Raw genomic sequence first — 17,486 nt, 5'->3', positions numbered from 1 at the left:
GCCCAGGCCTCCAAATGATGAAAGCCTGGCTACATTTTAATTTATTCTCAAAAGTAGCTATTATCCCAAAATGTAATTATCATATTCTTCACTACATCTTCCAAAATGCGTATGAAAGTATGAACTAGTAATAAGTTTCAGAACAGCACTTGCTGTGCCCTTCCCAATTTGACCTTGAATCATTAATAGTTACTCTGTTGCATTTTTAGTCAATTGAGCAGCCATTCTGCTAGCAGCTGGCACCAATGAGGTTTCTAAAAGTTACACAGAGGAAAACATTATGATCCCAGAAGTAGAAATCTCACCATAACAGAAACAGGTCTGCTTACTGCCAGGAAGGCTGCAGTGCTGTGGAAGCATGGTACTAGGCACTTAATCTATAATTATCTGGCTTACCTATGAAAATATATTATTAATCATCATTATTATTCTTATTGTGAGTTTATTTTATACAGAAAATATTTTAAACCTAAACCTAATTTATAACCCATATTAAAAGGCAGTACATACCCATTTTCTGTATTCATCTAAAAGATAAAACCTAAAAAAAGGTATTTTTAATACAAAAAGACTGCAATCTATCCTCCATACCGTTACCAAAATAACCCCACCACCCATAAAGTAAAATACTTCCTCTATAATCTCGATAATCTGGATGTTTTTTTCCTATAACTACATATTTCTATTGCTACCTGCACATTTATTCAAACAATGCCCCATTTCTAGAAAGCATTTTCTTTTCATCTTCACATCTCAGAATATTTGACTACTAAAGCTCAAATCAGATTTCCCTTCTTCCCCAGATCTACCAGTTGTTATTGACCTCCTTTCCTCCATCATCTTTTTATTGTACTAATTTTTTTCTGTTTCTCCAACCAATAAGATATATGTTCCATAAGGGCAAGGATAGTTTGACTTTTGTTTTTATATTCTCAATACCAAATACAATACCTGCAAAGAGCAATTGGGAAATCAATATTTGTTAAAATGACTTGAATTGAATTGAAACACAGTTTCCCCTGCCACTTATAGATACCTCAGCTACCTCAACTAGAAGTCCTATCAAATTTCTGGTTCTTTGGTTTCCTCTCTGTGACATTTCTAATGTAATGCAATTCAAGGGGAAAAAAAACAAAACTAAACTAAACTAAAGTATTCAGGAAACCAACTTCTTGCCCTACAGACCATATTCTACTGAAATAACAATTGTTGCTAGAATAACTTATGTTTATATATTCCAACACACTTCATAAAGATACACAATATACATATATACATATTGTATATACATAAATACATACATAAATATATGTATAGATATCGTTATCTCATCAGACCTCAAAAAAGATAGGTGAAGAAGTTATTACAAGTAGTGTCTCCATTATAGAGATGAAGAAATTGAGACTTAGAAAAATTATGTGATTTTCAAGATCAAGGATCAGTGGTAAGATCTGATCATAGGAAGCATTCATTCTGACTCAATGTCAGTAAGAAACAGTGAAAATGAGAGAGACAGATATAAAAGACTTTAACTAGAGAGATATAAACAGGGAACAAGAGGGATAATGCAGAAGGTTTACTTTTGTCCTTCCTCTTACTCTGTTTTCTTTATTTTTTTAAAGTGGAAATCAAATGGCTTCCTTCATTTTCTTCCTCAGACAGTAATAGAGTTAAAAGAGAAGTACACTCAGAAGATAAAAAGGCAGAAGTATAGTGCTGAAAGGGACAAGAAGAGACTCTCTAGCCTCTCTTTTCACAATAAAATGGCTTTCTATCCAAACCATCATGAGTCTCCTGGTTACTCTAAAAGCTTTTGAAGAAAGAAGCTTTCATTTTACTTAGTAACACATCTGTTTGTCTCTCTACCTAGATACAGACTATTTTCATAAGGTCATTTAATAACTACTTTTTAATAGGTCTTTATGTATTTATCATGTGTTAAGTATTTCTTCATCTCCTTTCATAAATGTTTTCATGAGTTGTATTCTACTAACTTCTCATTTTTTCTAGATGGAGTTTAATATATGAGTATAAAATCAGTCATATTGTTCAAACCACAACTCAAAATAAGTGCAGAGATGGTTGATCACTATAAATAAAAGAGAGGGCTATGAATTCTTTGACCATGACAATCCAGGACATACATATGCGAACCTCACATTTTGCCCACTAATTACAGATTATATACATATCTATAACTTTGAATATTTATTTCTATGATAATATTACTGCATTATTTGATGAATAACCTTCTTCAGGAAGGCAATAACAAAACTAGATCACAGACACACTAAGAAGCAGTGTGGCATAATTGAAAAAAAATTGGCACAGGGCATTAGTTAAAATCTTGCCTCTATAGTTTGCTCTCTTTAGATCATTAATAAATCATTTAACCTCCTTGGGACTCAGTTTTCTCAAATGTAAAATGAGGAGACTAGATTTAACAGTTTCCAAGGACCCTTCGAGCTCAAAATTTATGGTCCTCCCTATGGCATCTCTGAAAGGCTACATGTCATCATTCAGAAGCTAAACTAAAGAGCCTCTGTAAAAGAGACAGAGAGAAACAAAGATACAGAGGAAGATACAGAGACACAGAGAGAGAGAGAGACAGAGAAAGAAAAGGAGGGAGGGAAGGAGAAAAGAGAGAAACAAATGAATATATCATAGCATTTTAGCTTTGGAATGAACAATAGAAATAAGAAGTACAATTCCCTCATTCCATTAATGATATAATCTTTGGAGTAAAACAATTGATCAAATGATATTTTTCTTTATATGAAAACATAGTATTGGTCTCTTCTGAGGTCAACCCCTACAAGAATAATACAATCATTTATATGAAGTTATGAATCCATAGTTCCATGATTTCTTTGGTATAAGTTTGTTTGTTTTTTTTTTCCCATTATCAGTGATTTGAATCACAATGCTCCAATACAACTTCAAGCTGTGCTATTCTTGTCCAAGTCTTTTCAATTACCACCTCCCCATAAATATAAAGTGATATATCAGATAAGTTCAATCAAACCCATATTTATTAAGTGGTTACTACATGCAGACTCTGTGTGTGTCTCTCTCTGTGTGTCTTTCCTCTAATATTGTTTATCTGCCTTCTCATATAACTTATATACCATATAAATTATCTTACTTTTCCTAAGATTCAGATTCAACCTGTGTTCTCCAAAACTATATGCTGAGTAATGAATCATTAATTCTTATTTATTTACATTAAAGCCCTGATAATATCTGTCAGAATGTGGATTTTAGTCTTGACATCTACTTTGTAAAAATATTACACTGTATTCTAAGGTGATTTATGACTAATATTAGGGAAGAAGAGAAGGCAGATTTGATTTATTTACAACTTGTATGCCCCAGACTAAGGGTAGATGAATAAAGGTGACATTATAGGTGACATTCAATCAATTATACTAACATGAGGAAATAGCTGAGAAAATACATAGAGATGTGATACAATATTTGAAAGGTAGCATAGAATAATGAATAGCAGCCTGGCCATCAAGTTAGGAAGAACTGACTGATTCAAGTCCCACTCCTAATACTTTTGGCTCAATGGCCATCAGCAAGTTATTTAACTTCCACTCTTAAGAAAAATTTTTAAGAATAAAAGTTTTCCAGGACATGCTAATCTGGTCAAGGGAGTTTCCGCACTGATGATAATTCTGGGTCAAACATTGTAATCTTTAATGTCATCACAATTTTTGTATATAAAACTTTAGAACTCTTAAAAGTATCCAATGATTAAAAAAAAACAAAAACAAAAACAAAAAACTTCTACATATGAGTATAACCATATATAACAATGGTTGTGAATGCAGAGTAGTGGATTGAAAGCCACACAGTAAGATTTGGATTCAAGTCCACCTCTGAAACTCAGCAACTGTTTCATTTAACTGAGGAGATTACTTAACTACTCAATGCTTTAGGCAACTTTCTAAGAATATAAGTGTAAAGAAGTTGCCAATTTGCACTTAGTCAGAATTTTCTCCATTGAGAATTTCCTATACTTTGGAAATCATTGGTCCAATTTTTATCTCTTTGAATTATGATGAACAAACATTATAAAAAATTGGATCCAACTGAATAATTCTAACTTATGTTCTCAAAAATAAAGAAAAAGCAAAAATGATGACATAGCAGGAAATTAATAAATTGTTACTTTATGTCTGCAACCAAGGCAACTATTGGAGTCTCAGATGAACTACCAAGGCCTCAGATAAAACTCCTATTTTCCTGGTAAATAGGAATCTACCCATTAATGTCATTACCTAAACTTGGGGGATCATGATCTCTAAATGACAAGTAAAATAAAACCATAATTAACCTTAGGAGCCAAAGGCTAAGTAGACGCCTAAGCATGATTTGGCTAAGCTTACCATATACCATTTTGATGAGTTATCAGTTCTTTTTTATGAAGCATCTATAAATTAAATAAAGAAACCATTAAGTTAATATATGCTAATGCGAACTTAGTCTGATCTTAGTTAATTCTAGATGTTGGATGCTTTTGATGTACACACATGTATATTATGTTATATTTACATGCATATACATACACAAATATATATGTAAATATACACAAACATAAATGATTTAGTTAAATATTATCGATAAATATATGTATTGATATGCATGTAAATATCACATAGATATTTTGACATAATAGATATCATGAATAAATATAAATATAAATAAAATACCACTAATTAAAAAACATATTTTAGTAACTTATTTAAGCCAAATCTTAGAAAATGATTATTAATTCAAATTACACATCCTAGAATTTCTTGATAAACTTTTAACAAATTCTAGATTATATTATCTCTTTAATTTACATCTTTTATAATCTTAAAACTTGCAGATTAATTTTTAATCTATACATCTTTAGAGGCTAAGTGTCCTGGGATATAGAAAAAGTTAGTGAACTTTTTTTTTTTTTTATGCCTATAACTTATCATCAGACTTCAAAAAGTCAACTTTAGTACCCCTCCTACATAAACTACAGAAGGCTCAAACAGGGCTTGTACTCTGGGGCAGCAGAGTTGTTCAGTGAATAGACTCAGGATTGGAGTCAGAGAGACTCCTCTTTCCTGAGTTCAAATCCAGGTTAAAATACTTACTAACTTTGTGATCCTGGGCAAGTCACTTAATCCTGTTTATTTCAGTTTCATCATCTGTAAAAATGAGCTGAAGTTGGAAATAGCAAACCACTCTACTATGCCCAGAAAACCTCAAACAGTATCAGAAAAAGATGTATATAACTGAAATATTACTAAACAAACTTTGAAAAAGGTTGCATTTACCTACCGCAGTGTTTTCAATATTTTCATTCCATTCCATTCATTATCCAAATCATTCAAATTCATACTCAAAGATTTTTTTTTCTTATCTTATTCACTTCTCATACAGAATTTACATACCAAGAGATGTCAATATGCAAAGGATCTATGTTTTCTTTGGTAGTGAGTACTTCTTCCACTAACGTAGATCCCAAATTTAATGAAGAAGTCTCAGAGCCTGAGATTCAAGGAACTGAAATGGCTTGCCTAGAATCACAAAACTAAGAAATACAGAGGTAGGATTTAAATCTGGGTTTTCCTGATTATAAGTTCACCCTATTCACAATGCTATGCTGCCTCTCCTTACCAGGGTATATTACTTAACATGATGCTACACAAATCCCATTATAAATCTGGAAACATCCTTCCATGCATGCACTCCATCCATTCAAAAATAGTTCTGCACCCAAAAAAGAATTAAGTAATATTTAATAATATTGTTTTGAGACCTAATAGTATTCCAGCCTGCTATACATGTCTTCATTAATTAATTCATTTGTGGACCCAGAATTCTTCTTTAAGATGCATCAAGGACATAATCTCCTGGTCTTACTCCTTTCTTTGAATTATCCTTTTATTCCCATTTTAATTGAGAATCTTCTTTGGTAAGAGTCATTTGAGGGTCAGAATGTCAATATGTGTTTATTTCCAATATACAAAACAAGAAAGAGGATGGAAATGATCTGCAACATAAAATGAGGAATATACAAATATTATTGGGTAATAATGTCTAGCACATTGAAATGCAGGGTATGAGAAATAATACCCTTAACATTGAATCTATAGATATCTATAAAAGAGCGAGATGGAAAAAGAAAAATGATGAAATATATGAACAATACTCATCAGTTAAATCTTCTCTCTTTAGTCTGATTGTGTTACATCATGCTCGTCATGAGTTTGTAACAATCCTTTACTTCTATAGACAAGCATATGAATAAATTGTGAAGTGAAACGATTTCTCATATTAACTTTTTGGAATAGATATAGAAAATTAATGAATATAATCAGACAAAAGTATAGCAATCTCTTATTTAGAAATAGACATGTGAAAACAAATATACACACAAACAAGCAACATGGGAAAGAATAGTAACCAGGAAATGGAAAAGTTGCCTGAGTTCTATGATTTCATAAGATTGAGGAATTTTTGATATGGAAACTCCATCAGCTAAGACAGATTAGTTTTCTATTGATTACCTGTCTATAAGATTACTTTTCTGTGACTTAGATATTCAGTTTCAGGGATTGCCTTGACACATACAGAGGAAAAGTTACTTGACTAAGGTGACAGAGCTAGTAACTATCAAAGCCAGTGTTAGAACACTTATTTTTTTTTCTCCTTAGAGTAATCTGGAAAACATTAGATTCATCATACAAAGAACTAAAAGGAGGAAATGTGATGTGATAACTGTGAAAGAACTGAGGGATAGAGAACAACAAAAAAGTGAATGTTGTTGTACATGCTTTCTTTTTTAGAATGTTAAATAGTTCCCCCAAAGAAAATGTATGTTTATTGAACTGAATTTTATTATTCTATTTTATTAAATAGAAAGGAAAATCATAGCCAAATAATATACAAAGTCAATAGAATCCTCTAAAACATAGTGACTAAAACTTGTTTAAATATTATTGAAGAATCTACTTTCAGCATTTCTATAACTTGTGCAAAATCTTGATGTAAAAAAATAAATTCAGAAACAGATGTAAATAACAACTAAAAAAGGGAAATTTCTATCAGTCAAGGATTTTATAGAGTGAGAGGGAAAAGAAAGCCTCAGAAATGAATATACCACCCCATCAGCAAGCAATAATTTTGAGTATTGAGTCTTCTTTCAGGAATCCAAAATAAATGAGGAGATATAGAATTGATAGTTGCATATTCTATGAGAATAGGTTATAACAATATTAACAATTAAATTAAATGAATTTGAAGTCCACAAAATAAGACAATGGATGGCTTCAGAATATTTTGAATAGATTACCTCTCTCTACACTAATTATTGGAGAGAGAAGTGAGTAGAACCAGGAAAACAATTTAGATACAATAATAACATGTAAAGACAACTTTAAATGACTCGTAAACATTGATCAATGCAATGACCAACTATGATTTTAGAAAATAAAGAATGAAATTATATACACTTTGACAGAGAGCTGATAGAATCAAAAAAATGCAAAATAAAAGATATTTTGGACACAGCCAATGTGGAAATTTATTTTATGTGACTACACATATTTGTTACTAGGATTTGATTTCTCCTTGGTTTTTTGCTTGTTTGTTTTTCCTAAATAGGCTAGGGGCAAGAGAATGAAAAGGAACAGGATGGGATAAGGAAGAAAGGAAGGAAGATGTATTTTTTAAAAACCAGCCATATATAATAGAGATATGCTATTTCATGAACAATCCTTTTGTTTTCTCTATTATTACCACTACTATTATACACACATAAATACACACATTACACACACTACATTTACATGCATATATATATATATATATATATATACATATATATATATATACATATATACACATATGCACATTACACACACATATTTGTTCACAGGAAGATGCCTATTTTATCTTGTATTTGTTAAGTTCAGAATAAAAATAAGATGCAAAAAAAAAAAAAAAAGCTACTAGCATAAGTGTATTGTGGGCACGCACACTTTAACCTGCATTTCACAAATCTCTGTGTGTATCTGTATGTATATGTGTGTGTTTAATATATGGCTAGCTATGTGCAATATTTGTTTCCTTTGTAATTATACACATTTTATATTATGCATTTAAAAACATTATTTTGGAAGAAATTCATAGTGTATCACCATGAATATCATAGTATACAGCAGTGTATCACAACTAAAAGGATACATAATACTAATATTAAGATTAATAATAATAATAAAATTCTTTATGACAAATCCTTTAAGATAGGACAAATAGATTGACAAGTAAAAAGAAAATAAATATCATTCTGTCATCTTGAAATAGTTTAGGGAGTTATGAATATAGAAAACATTGTGAAGAGAAAAATTAGTAAGTTTCTAATTATCAAATGGAAGATTAATTGTTTTATTAAATTACCCAATTTCAAAATATTATCTACAGACATAAGGAGAGGTAATTTTGCACTGGTTAAAGCATAAAAATGAAACATTAGTTAATATAACTTCACCTTTTTTTGATAACATTAGAGGGTATTTTAGGATTATTCTTTCCCTAAGATTATCATTAGCAGCACCAATAATCATTATATAATTCTAAAAATAAGCAAAGGTAGAGGAGATTGACTGGAAATTATACTAATTACTCTATTGGTATTTGTCTCCTTAAAGTGGAATGCATGAACAATTTCTATTATATGACTTCTTTGTGGTTTAAATTATGGACTAAGAGAATTTACTGTAGCCATCATGGCAATTAGACCATTAAGGCCAAACATAATTTAGTTCAATAAATAAACTTTTTCAAGGAAGACAATTGTCATTTTTATAAATTAGGATACATTCTCACAAAGAATAGAAATAGAAATTAAAATTTTAGAAACATGAAGAAACTATGAGAATAAAAATAGATCACTGAACAACAATTTTTGGGGGGATAAAAACTCCAGCATTTGCTTAAAGAGGAAAAAAGAAAAAGTAGGAACTGTTCATTTAATGATCTATGTGACAAGAAACAGTATCTGGTATAAAATAAATACTTTATAAATTTAGTTGAATGAAATATCCAAAAACTCAACTGAAATGAATAAAATTGGGTTTTCTTTTTGTTTTGTTTTGATTTGATTTTTTATGAAGCATATCATAAAAGGATATAGGAGTACAAATAGTGGTATTCTATTTTGGATGTGATAAGCATGATCATCACAGAACAGACATCATAATATGATAAATAAATGGCATTAGAGAATGCAGTATTTTTTTTATATTAGCTACCCTATTAATATCAGATTCTAATTATGTTCTAAAAACTAAGAACTCAGAAGAGACATAGAACTTCACTTAAAAATTGGAAAATAAGATGCAATTAAACAGTAACTATACAAATCCTCAGGTTTGAAAAGGGTCTACTATGTTCTGGTAAGCTTTGTATTTAAGCAAAGGAACAGTGATAGGGAGAGGAGACATCTTATTGCAAGAGAACTATTTTATCTCTATTTAAGTTCATGTGCAAATGAACTTAATGTCTTCTCAATCTACTGATAAACATAGGAGTGATAGCAGATTCTCCTAAGATTGTTCCTTCTCATTCTATAAGTCTAGGAAGAAAGCAAAAGATTTAAAATCACATACACACACAGACACACACACACACACACACACACACACACACACACACACACACACACACACACACACCCACCCACCCACCACTTTATAGTTCTTTCCATCCCAATTTCTAACTCTCTTTTATTAGAAAAGACATATAACTGCTGTCTTTTATCAATTAAATAAAATTAGCTTAGCGAAACTTATTCTGATAAGATCTATGCCAATGTTTAATGCTTTATTCCTTTAAATTCTTATGAGAATAATTTTTGGTTTTGTTTAGGAAATTTTCAAATATTAAAATAATAAATCTCTAAAATTCAGCTATTTCAAGTTGCAAAATTTTGGAGAAAGTGGGATCAAGAATTACATTTTATTTGTCTTATTTTGCATATAATTTCCTAAGTTTAGAGCAATAAAATGAGTTGCATAAGTTCCTGTAGTTCAAACACATATGGAATGTTTAAAGCTAGAGGAAACCTTATAGTTCATTTAAGAGATGTGCTTGCTGTGACCAAAAAAAAAAAAAATAGAAAATAGGGCAATTCTTAATATTTATACTTTGGACACAGTAACTATACATAGGCTTGGTCATTTTGGTTTGGTTTTGAGTGGCATTATCTCACTGTTAGCAAACAGCAAGTTTGGGATCTGCTGAAAACCCTAAGACCTTTTTCACATTAAGAAAAATGAGTCTCTTTTATCCTATAATTTAACAATTAATAATTTAGACTGAAATTCAAAATTCGACACATATCCTAACTAAAGATTTTCTTGGTATAGAATCACAGAACCTGAAATTTGAGAGCCTTTGAAGATATAGTGACCCATTTATAATTAGATCAAAATCTTTTCTACATCATCCCCACTGTGGTCATCTAGCATTGACACTGTTGTGGTTATCATTCAAAAATGTCATCTTTGCAGTGGACTTCAGATAGAAATGATCCAGGGAAAAGTTGTTATTATTTTACAAGTAATATTCTGTAGACTATTGAACATATTTGTGGTAATGGAAATCACTGTTTTTTAGTTGAGTAAAAGCATTAGAATGTGAGCTCATTTTCTATAGGCTAACTGCAAGCATCTCAATTATTGTCATCATCATTGTTATTATATTTATAATTATGACAATCTTTTAGAATTTAGATGTAATTTTGAAACCTTCAGTTTCCATATTCAATTATTCTTTACCTTACTCTCCTTAAACAAACAAACAAATAAACAAAAAAGCCAAGAAAATTATCTTAATGGAAGAACCAGAACTGGAATTTAGCTTTCCTGGCTCCCAGTCTACTCTCTTTTCCAAGCTCTTTTTAGTATTGCCTCAAATAAAATCTTCTTTATAGTTATTTCTTAAGTATCACTCTCATCTTCAATAAGTGGCTTATATACATTTATAATGTACCCAATAATTTCTATGCTTTGTTCAGTTCTCTCATGTCCAGGTTCTATAAAAGTTGACTCAACTCCTGTGATACAGTGGAAAGAACAGTGCCTTTAGAATCAGAGAATTCATGTTTAAATTTTAATTCTACTACTTAGTATTGATATAATTTTGAGTAAGCCACTTCATCCTTCTGGTACTCATCCATAAAAAAAAGGATTTGGACCAAATCATATCTGCTGTCCCCTCCAGCACTAAATCTTATCACACTTGATTGCTTCCTTCTTAAAGGAAAAGTTACACTTTAAAGACTATGATTATAAAAGAGAAATCTTGATTCTATAAGATTGCAAGATATCCTATTAATGAAGAGTCTTTTAACCAGTATGCTATTTCCACATTACATCTTTTGATAATTGCTTCTCTGTATTGTGCTAGAGTGTGGAAACATTTTAATTCCCAAACGACTATCACATCATTTTGAGTAGTAAAAAATTTATATTACATACTATTCATACATTTTCTATATCTTTTGAATTCTTCTGAGTGAAATCAAACGCATGTTTTTTTAAAAGCAGATTTTTGTTCTGCTCTTTATGCTTACCATATGGCATATTCAGAGTCCTATTTTATATCTTATGTTTTAAAATTGAAATTAAATATTTAATTTTGAAACAACAATATTAAAGATTTATTTTTTTTTTAATTTTTACTATATAGCAGCAAGAAAATATAGTCCAGGGGAGAAATATAATTAAAATTAACTATAGTTTTATAAGAACCTAAATAATGATTTGATTATTTGATTATAAATCTACCATCTAAATTTTTTTGTTTCCTTTTCTGACAATTTGGATGAATCAATTTTCACTGTACTTGATTAAGTTCTGTGTCCTTATTTTATGACAATTAAAAATTATATTGAACTTGAAAACAAAAATCTTTTTCATGTGTTTCTTTTGAGTAGTTGGAAAATGATGATTAATAAATTACAAAACACCCACTAATTGGTCACAAGAAAGTAAAATATTACAACACATAGTATGTAATTTAATTCTTTTACCATGCATATCATATGTATATATAATGCTTAATGGCTTTAAAGTACCTGACAAAATTTTAACATATTACTTTCTTAAAAAGAAAAGCATGTGCCTAGATATATAGCTTTTTTATTTAGAGATTAATTCTGTATGTAAGCGAATTTAAGTGGTAATTCAGATTTACATTTTAGAGCTGTATAAAGAAAAATCAATTCCCTTTAGTCAATGATCCTGTATCAAAGATTGTGGAGAATTCATATGCAATTTCTCTGTCAACATCTTAGAAATGATCTGTGATCTGAATTAAATTTTGAGTTAGTGTTAGACATAATCTAAACTTCTAATTTTAAAGATTAATAATACGTTGATAGATCTCAGTGTGTACGCTTTTGGTAGTATTTCACCAAAAGGAGTATTTAAAAAGGTAATATTTAACCAAAAGTTATCTCCTACTTTAGAAACTAGTTTCATAGCCCAAGAAAAAAATTCACTACCATATTCAAAATATGAGTGTCCATTTTCAAGTTCTTTTTTAAATTAGAAGGGGGTACTTGTGTCATCCTTACAGTAAACCTCTCTGTTATATATTTAAAGCCTATTCATAATCTGGTTCCAACCTATCTTTGAAGTCTAGACTTATTCCTCATTGGTCTGTTTCATACAGTACATTCCTGAGAATCTTTTAATTTCCTATAAACAGCTTTCTAACAACTACCTCTGTGTCTTTGCTCTCGCTCCTCACACCAACCTTCTGGAATCCTTTGCTCCCTTAAAAACAGATCAAGTACCATCTTTTACCTAAAGTTTTTCCTCAATTTCCCTCTTATACTACTTAAACATACACACACACACACACACACACACACACACACAAACACACAGTTTCTTGAGAGCAAGGGCCATTGTGAAATAGAGATACTTATTATTGTATTAATAATACAATATTATTGTATTAATCCCGAACACAAGGCTGGTGGTTACTTAAGAAATTTTTGATGAAACTAATATCTTTAATGACAATGTTTCACTTACTGATTTTAAAACTATGTACTTTTTAAAAAAAATTCTTGACCTGGGATTTCATTGCTGCAGCTAAAGAATATCACTCCACTAATATTGAGTAGAACTTTTTTCAAAATGTATTGTCTTATAGGGTTGCATGAGGACATTTAGAGGTTAAAGACCCTTCCCACTGTCACACAAAAAGTAAATGTCAGAGGGAATATAACTATGTATTAAAAACATAACCTTAATGATAATTGTGCTCATGAATGATTTTGAATAAAGGTCAAACTATTTTTCAATTAAGCCTGAGTGGCCATACTACTTTAGAGGCACATTTAAGTTCTAAGATAGTATTACATATTAGATCAGAAAGAACTTTGGATAAATGGGTGATTAAGACTAAAGGTAGATCATGAGAAGTGGGAACAGAGAAAGATGGATGTTGCAGCTCTCCTTATTTGTCATATCCTCATTTCAACCCCTACTGTGAAGTCTGGACAATTTGAGGTGCCAGAGTCTGACTAAGAGATGAACCTGATGTTCTTTTGTGGTAGACAAAAAAAAAATTCTTCTTATATTTAATTTACTTCTTCTTAGCAAAGTGATTAATGTGTTTGGCTTCCAAAACCCTTAGCACCTTTCACAATTACTAAAATTAAAGCTTCAAAACAGGAAATTTTCTTCCATAACTCAAATGCTTATCAGTTAAATTGAAATTCACATTAAGTCAGTTGATGACTTAAAGAATTTTCTAAATTCTAAATAATTTCTAAAATATTAAGATTTCCTTCAACATCTAAAAACATAGAATTTGATCATAAGATTAGGACAAAAGAACTAGAAAGGCATCATTTGCACTATGAATTTTAAATTCCAACTTATCCAGTGCTAGAAAGTATTTGTGCCTGTGTAATTACTTTTGAAACACTTGGCAAGGACAATATTTCAAAGAATGATCAAAACTTATATGCATTTACTTTAGAAAACTGTTTTAAAAAATTCTATATATGTCATGTGAATTCCCCTTCAAAAGACCAAAAAAAAAAAAAATCTAATCGAAGTCTTTAATTAATACTTTTAGTGTAAGCACCAAGAACATGTCATTTCTTACTGTGTGAGATTTTGTTTTTTATATCAAATAAAGTACAAAGACCAGATTTAATTTTTTCCACCACAAGCTATATTCAGTAATAAACTTATTATTATAGCATTTCTCTTTTGTATTATTTGAACTTCCATAATTGTATTGGGGGCTTTTCATCAGGAGTCCATAAAATATGCATTATTTTGTTATCTATTCGTTATTTTGTTCACTGTGGTTCATTAAAATTGGCTTTCTTTATAATTCTATGTATTTAAATTTATTTTCAAATATTATTTTGAGAAAAGATTTGTAGAATTCATCAGATGGCTAATGGGATCATAACACAAAATCAATATTAAAAAACCCACATCTATACTTATTGTACCTTACTGAAAGATTAAATAATAGGAAATTATATGCTTATGTTATGCTATTCCTTATAATAAAAAAATAAGAAATTCTATAGTTAAATTGAAAGTATCTTAATATTCAATAATGACCAAAGAAAATTGTATGTTTAAATTATATTTATGCAACTATTTTAATCAGACAAAAGAAAGACTATATCTTCTTAATCTAATATAAAGTTAAAGAACAAAACATGTTTTATTCAGTGCCTTGAATTTTTTTTGTATTTTAAATAATTATTAATACTATTAGTATGATTCACCTAAATCTGTTTTATGCAAATTATAATAAAAATGAGTCATTATCTGGCTATATATTTCATTAATATTAATTTCATTAATATATATTTCACTAATATGTTTCATTAATAAGCCAACTTATAAACTACTAAAAGTACAAAATACGCAAAATAATAGTTTGAATTATGTTTTTATTTTGAACTTAGCTCATGGTATATTGGTCTATGGAGTTGATTAGAAGTAAGCTTCTTTTATAAATTCAAAAAAATTAAGTGAATTGAGAAGGGTTATCCAGCCAGGAAATGTCAGAGATCATTCAGACTTGATGCTGGCCAACTATCTATCAACCCAAGCAAGCTGTCTCTAATTTGAAATTTGAAACGTTCTATTGGCGACTAGGAATTAATTACATATTAATAGATTGCATTAACTTAGCTAATTATTCAAATTTCATATTATATATATATATGCATATATATATATATACATATACACAGTTACTATGTTACTATATATTGAGAGACAATATGAAGTTTAAACTTGGCTTAAATTAGTAATAGTTGTTTGGTACAATTATGTCATGGATTTTGTTAGTCTTTCTAAACGTGTGGTTTTGATAAATAGTTGATCATCTGATAAAGATTGGCATCAATGTCTCTGAAAAGAAAAGAAATGCCTTGATAGCTACAAGGAATCTACTGGTCTCCCTATCAATGTTTAAACTAGAAAGGCCCTCTGTTCTTTGCCAGTTCTTTATTCTAGATAGCAATAAACTCGAAGCATTAAATCCAACAATGTTTTGTTGTCTAAGTTCATATTTGTTTAGGAGGGCATAGTTTTCTTTTCCTTCCTTTACATTCTAGATTTCCACCCCCCACTTTCATCTCATTTGAATTTTCTTTAAAAAAAACAAAACTTATTTCTTTTAGAAATGAGCCCTTATATTTCCAGATTCTGATTCTCGTATATCTTTCCAATGGAAGATAGTCGGTGACTCTTCTAAATAAGACTAATTTTTTCTCTATAGAAAAAATGTTACCACCTTTCATCAAGAAGTTAAAGGTTTTATCTTCCTCAAATACTGTTTCGTGCAGACTTGACCAAGACACTTGACTTTCCTCTGACATTTATCCATTACTTAAAAGTAAATAATGATATAACTTGTCTTCTTGCTTCTCTGATAATGAATGCTTTTGAGAACAAATGGTTTTTATATGTAAAGTGATTTGAAATCCTCAGATGAAAGCTTACATTCAAGAATAGAATATTTTTACTTTTTATTGTCCAGATCGATAATACTACATATAGAGAACAATCCTGATTATGATTTTAAAAACACCTTAAAGATAGAAGAACACTAAAGAATATATGGATGACTTGCCTACACCCATTCACTCTCAATCACACTGAGGAAGTAGAGCCCCTTCCTTAGTATTTTCTCAGTACTGATTATAATTTGAGAGATAACTTCACACAAATGCTAAGGAGTTACCTAGGCAGGATAGACAAAAATGTATCTTTGGACTAGCCAAAAATTAACAGCACTTAAAGGATAAATATTCTTGCCTTACCTCCCTAAAATGATCCAAGGTGATTAATGCCACCATGGAAGAATGAAAATATCTCACTTTTAAGAAAAGAAGTAAGAGCCATCAAATAATTAACATAATAAAACATTCCACTACCTTATTTTACTCCATCAACAACATGAGCATAAATACACATAAAAGTAATTTACAAAAAGAATGTGAAAGGCATTTGAAACTTCTTTTTTGGACAGATTAGAAAATACACTTCTATAGATGTTAGCTTTTGCATGCTTCTATTGTATCCTAATGTTTGGAACCCGCCTTTCTGATCATTTTCCTCTTCAGTGGCACCTGAAAATAAGTAACTTTTCTCCATTGTCTCGGAAAAATCTATGCTAATTTACCTAACAGAAAGGAAGGTCAAGCTGTATTTCTGCAGAGAACCCTTTCACATAGCTTTTAGCACTGTACTTACTCAAATATGGTGGTTTGTAAGGCGCTCGTGTATTAGACAGCAGTCCATCCAGCTCCTTCCTCTCCAGAGTGCTGTGAAGGGCCTTCTCTTTACCAAAGGTGGAGAATGACCTCTCTGCCCCAGGCTGGGCTTCTGGAGTTTCAAATACTTCAGTGTCTGGCACAGAGTCCATCCCAGGAACATGCAGATTGCTGCGGTAATCTGCTGCCTGGCGTCCATCTGAGGGGACAAAGGAAGGCATCCAGCATCGATCCGAGTGGCCCAAAGCTTTACACTCCTCAGTACAGTTGGAGAAGAGATCCATTCCTATAAGTCAGAAAAAACAAACTGTAGATGGGAGCTTCAGTATCACCAATAGCCCTGAGAGAGGTACTAGAACCTAGGAAGCATGGAGAGGAACTGGTAGAATCATCATCATGGACTCTCAAATGGAATGAATGTAACATTGCTGGAATCATAGAATTATGTAGATTATTATAACTAAAGTTCATATACTAATCTACTAATCTATACACAAAAGGGAAAAGCAATTTCTGGTAGGCAGACCACTGAAAAACCATGGTTCATTTCATCAAGGTCCCTGAAAAAAATAATGGGGTTGATATTATTCAGAACAAGCAAGGGAGTTATCAGATTTGGGGGTGGGTGGGGAATAGAACACTTATGATCCTCTGGAAAATA

General features: G+C 30.6%; 1 protein-coding gene across 4 annotated transcripts in view; it reads right to left on the bottom strand.

The window, feature by feature from the left end:
* The window catches only part of PCDH10 (protocadherin 10), a 207,619-nt gene that overhangs the window by 175,164 nt on the left and 14,969 nt on the right, over window positions 1–17,486 (bottom strand). For 3 of the 4 annotated variants that reach the window (XM_074276316.1, XM_074276317.1, XM_074276319.1), the window contains exon 4: window positions 16,806–17,111. In XM_074276316.1, coding sequence (XP_074132417.1) covers window positions 16,806–17,111 — 306 coding nt within the window. Of the gene's footprint in view, window positions 1–4,805; window positions 6,041–16,805; window positions 17,112–17,486 lie in introns of those variants that run through there. The other variant, XM_074276318.1, reaches the window with a different exon arrangement.

This window comes from Sminthopsis crassicaudata, chromosome 6 (genome assembly GCF_048593235.1).
Source record: "Sminthopsis crassicaudata isolate SCR6 chromosome 6, ASM4859323v1, whole genome shotgun sequence".
In the NCBI taxonomy this organism is placed as follows: Eukaryota; Metazoa; Chordata; class Mammalia; order Dasyuromorphia; family Dasyuridae; genus Sminthopsis; species Sminthopsis crassicaudata.
The sequence above is the reverse complement of the archived record's forward strand: the minus strand, read 5'-3'. Positions and strand labels throughout refer to the sequence as shown.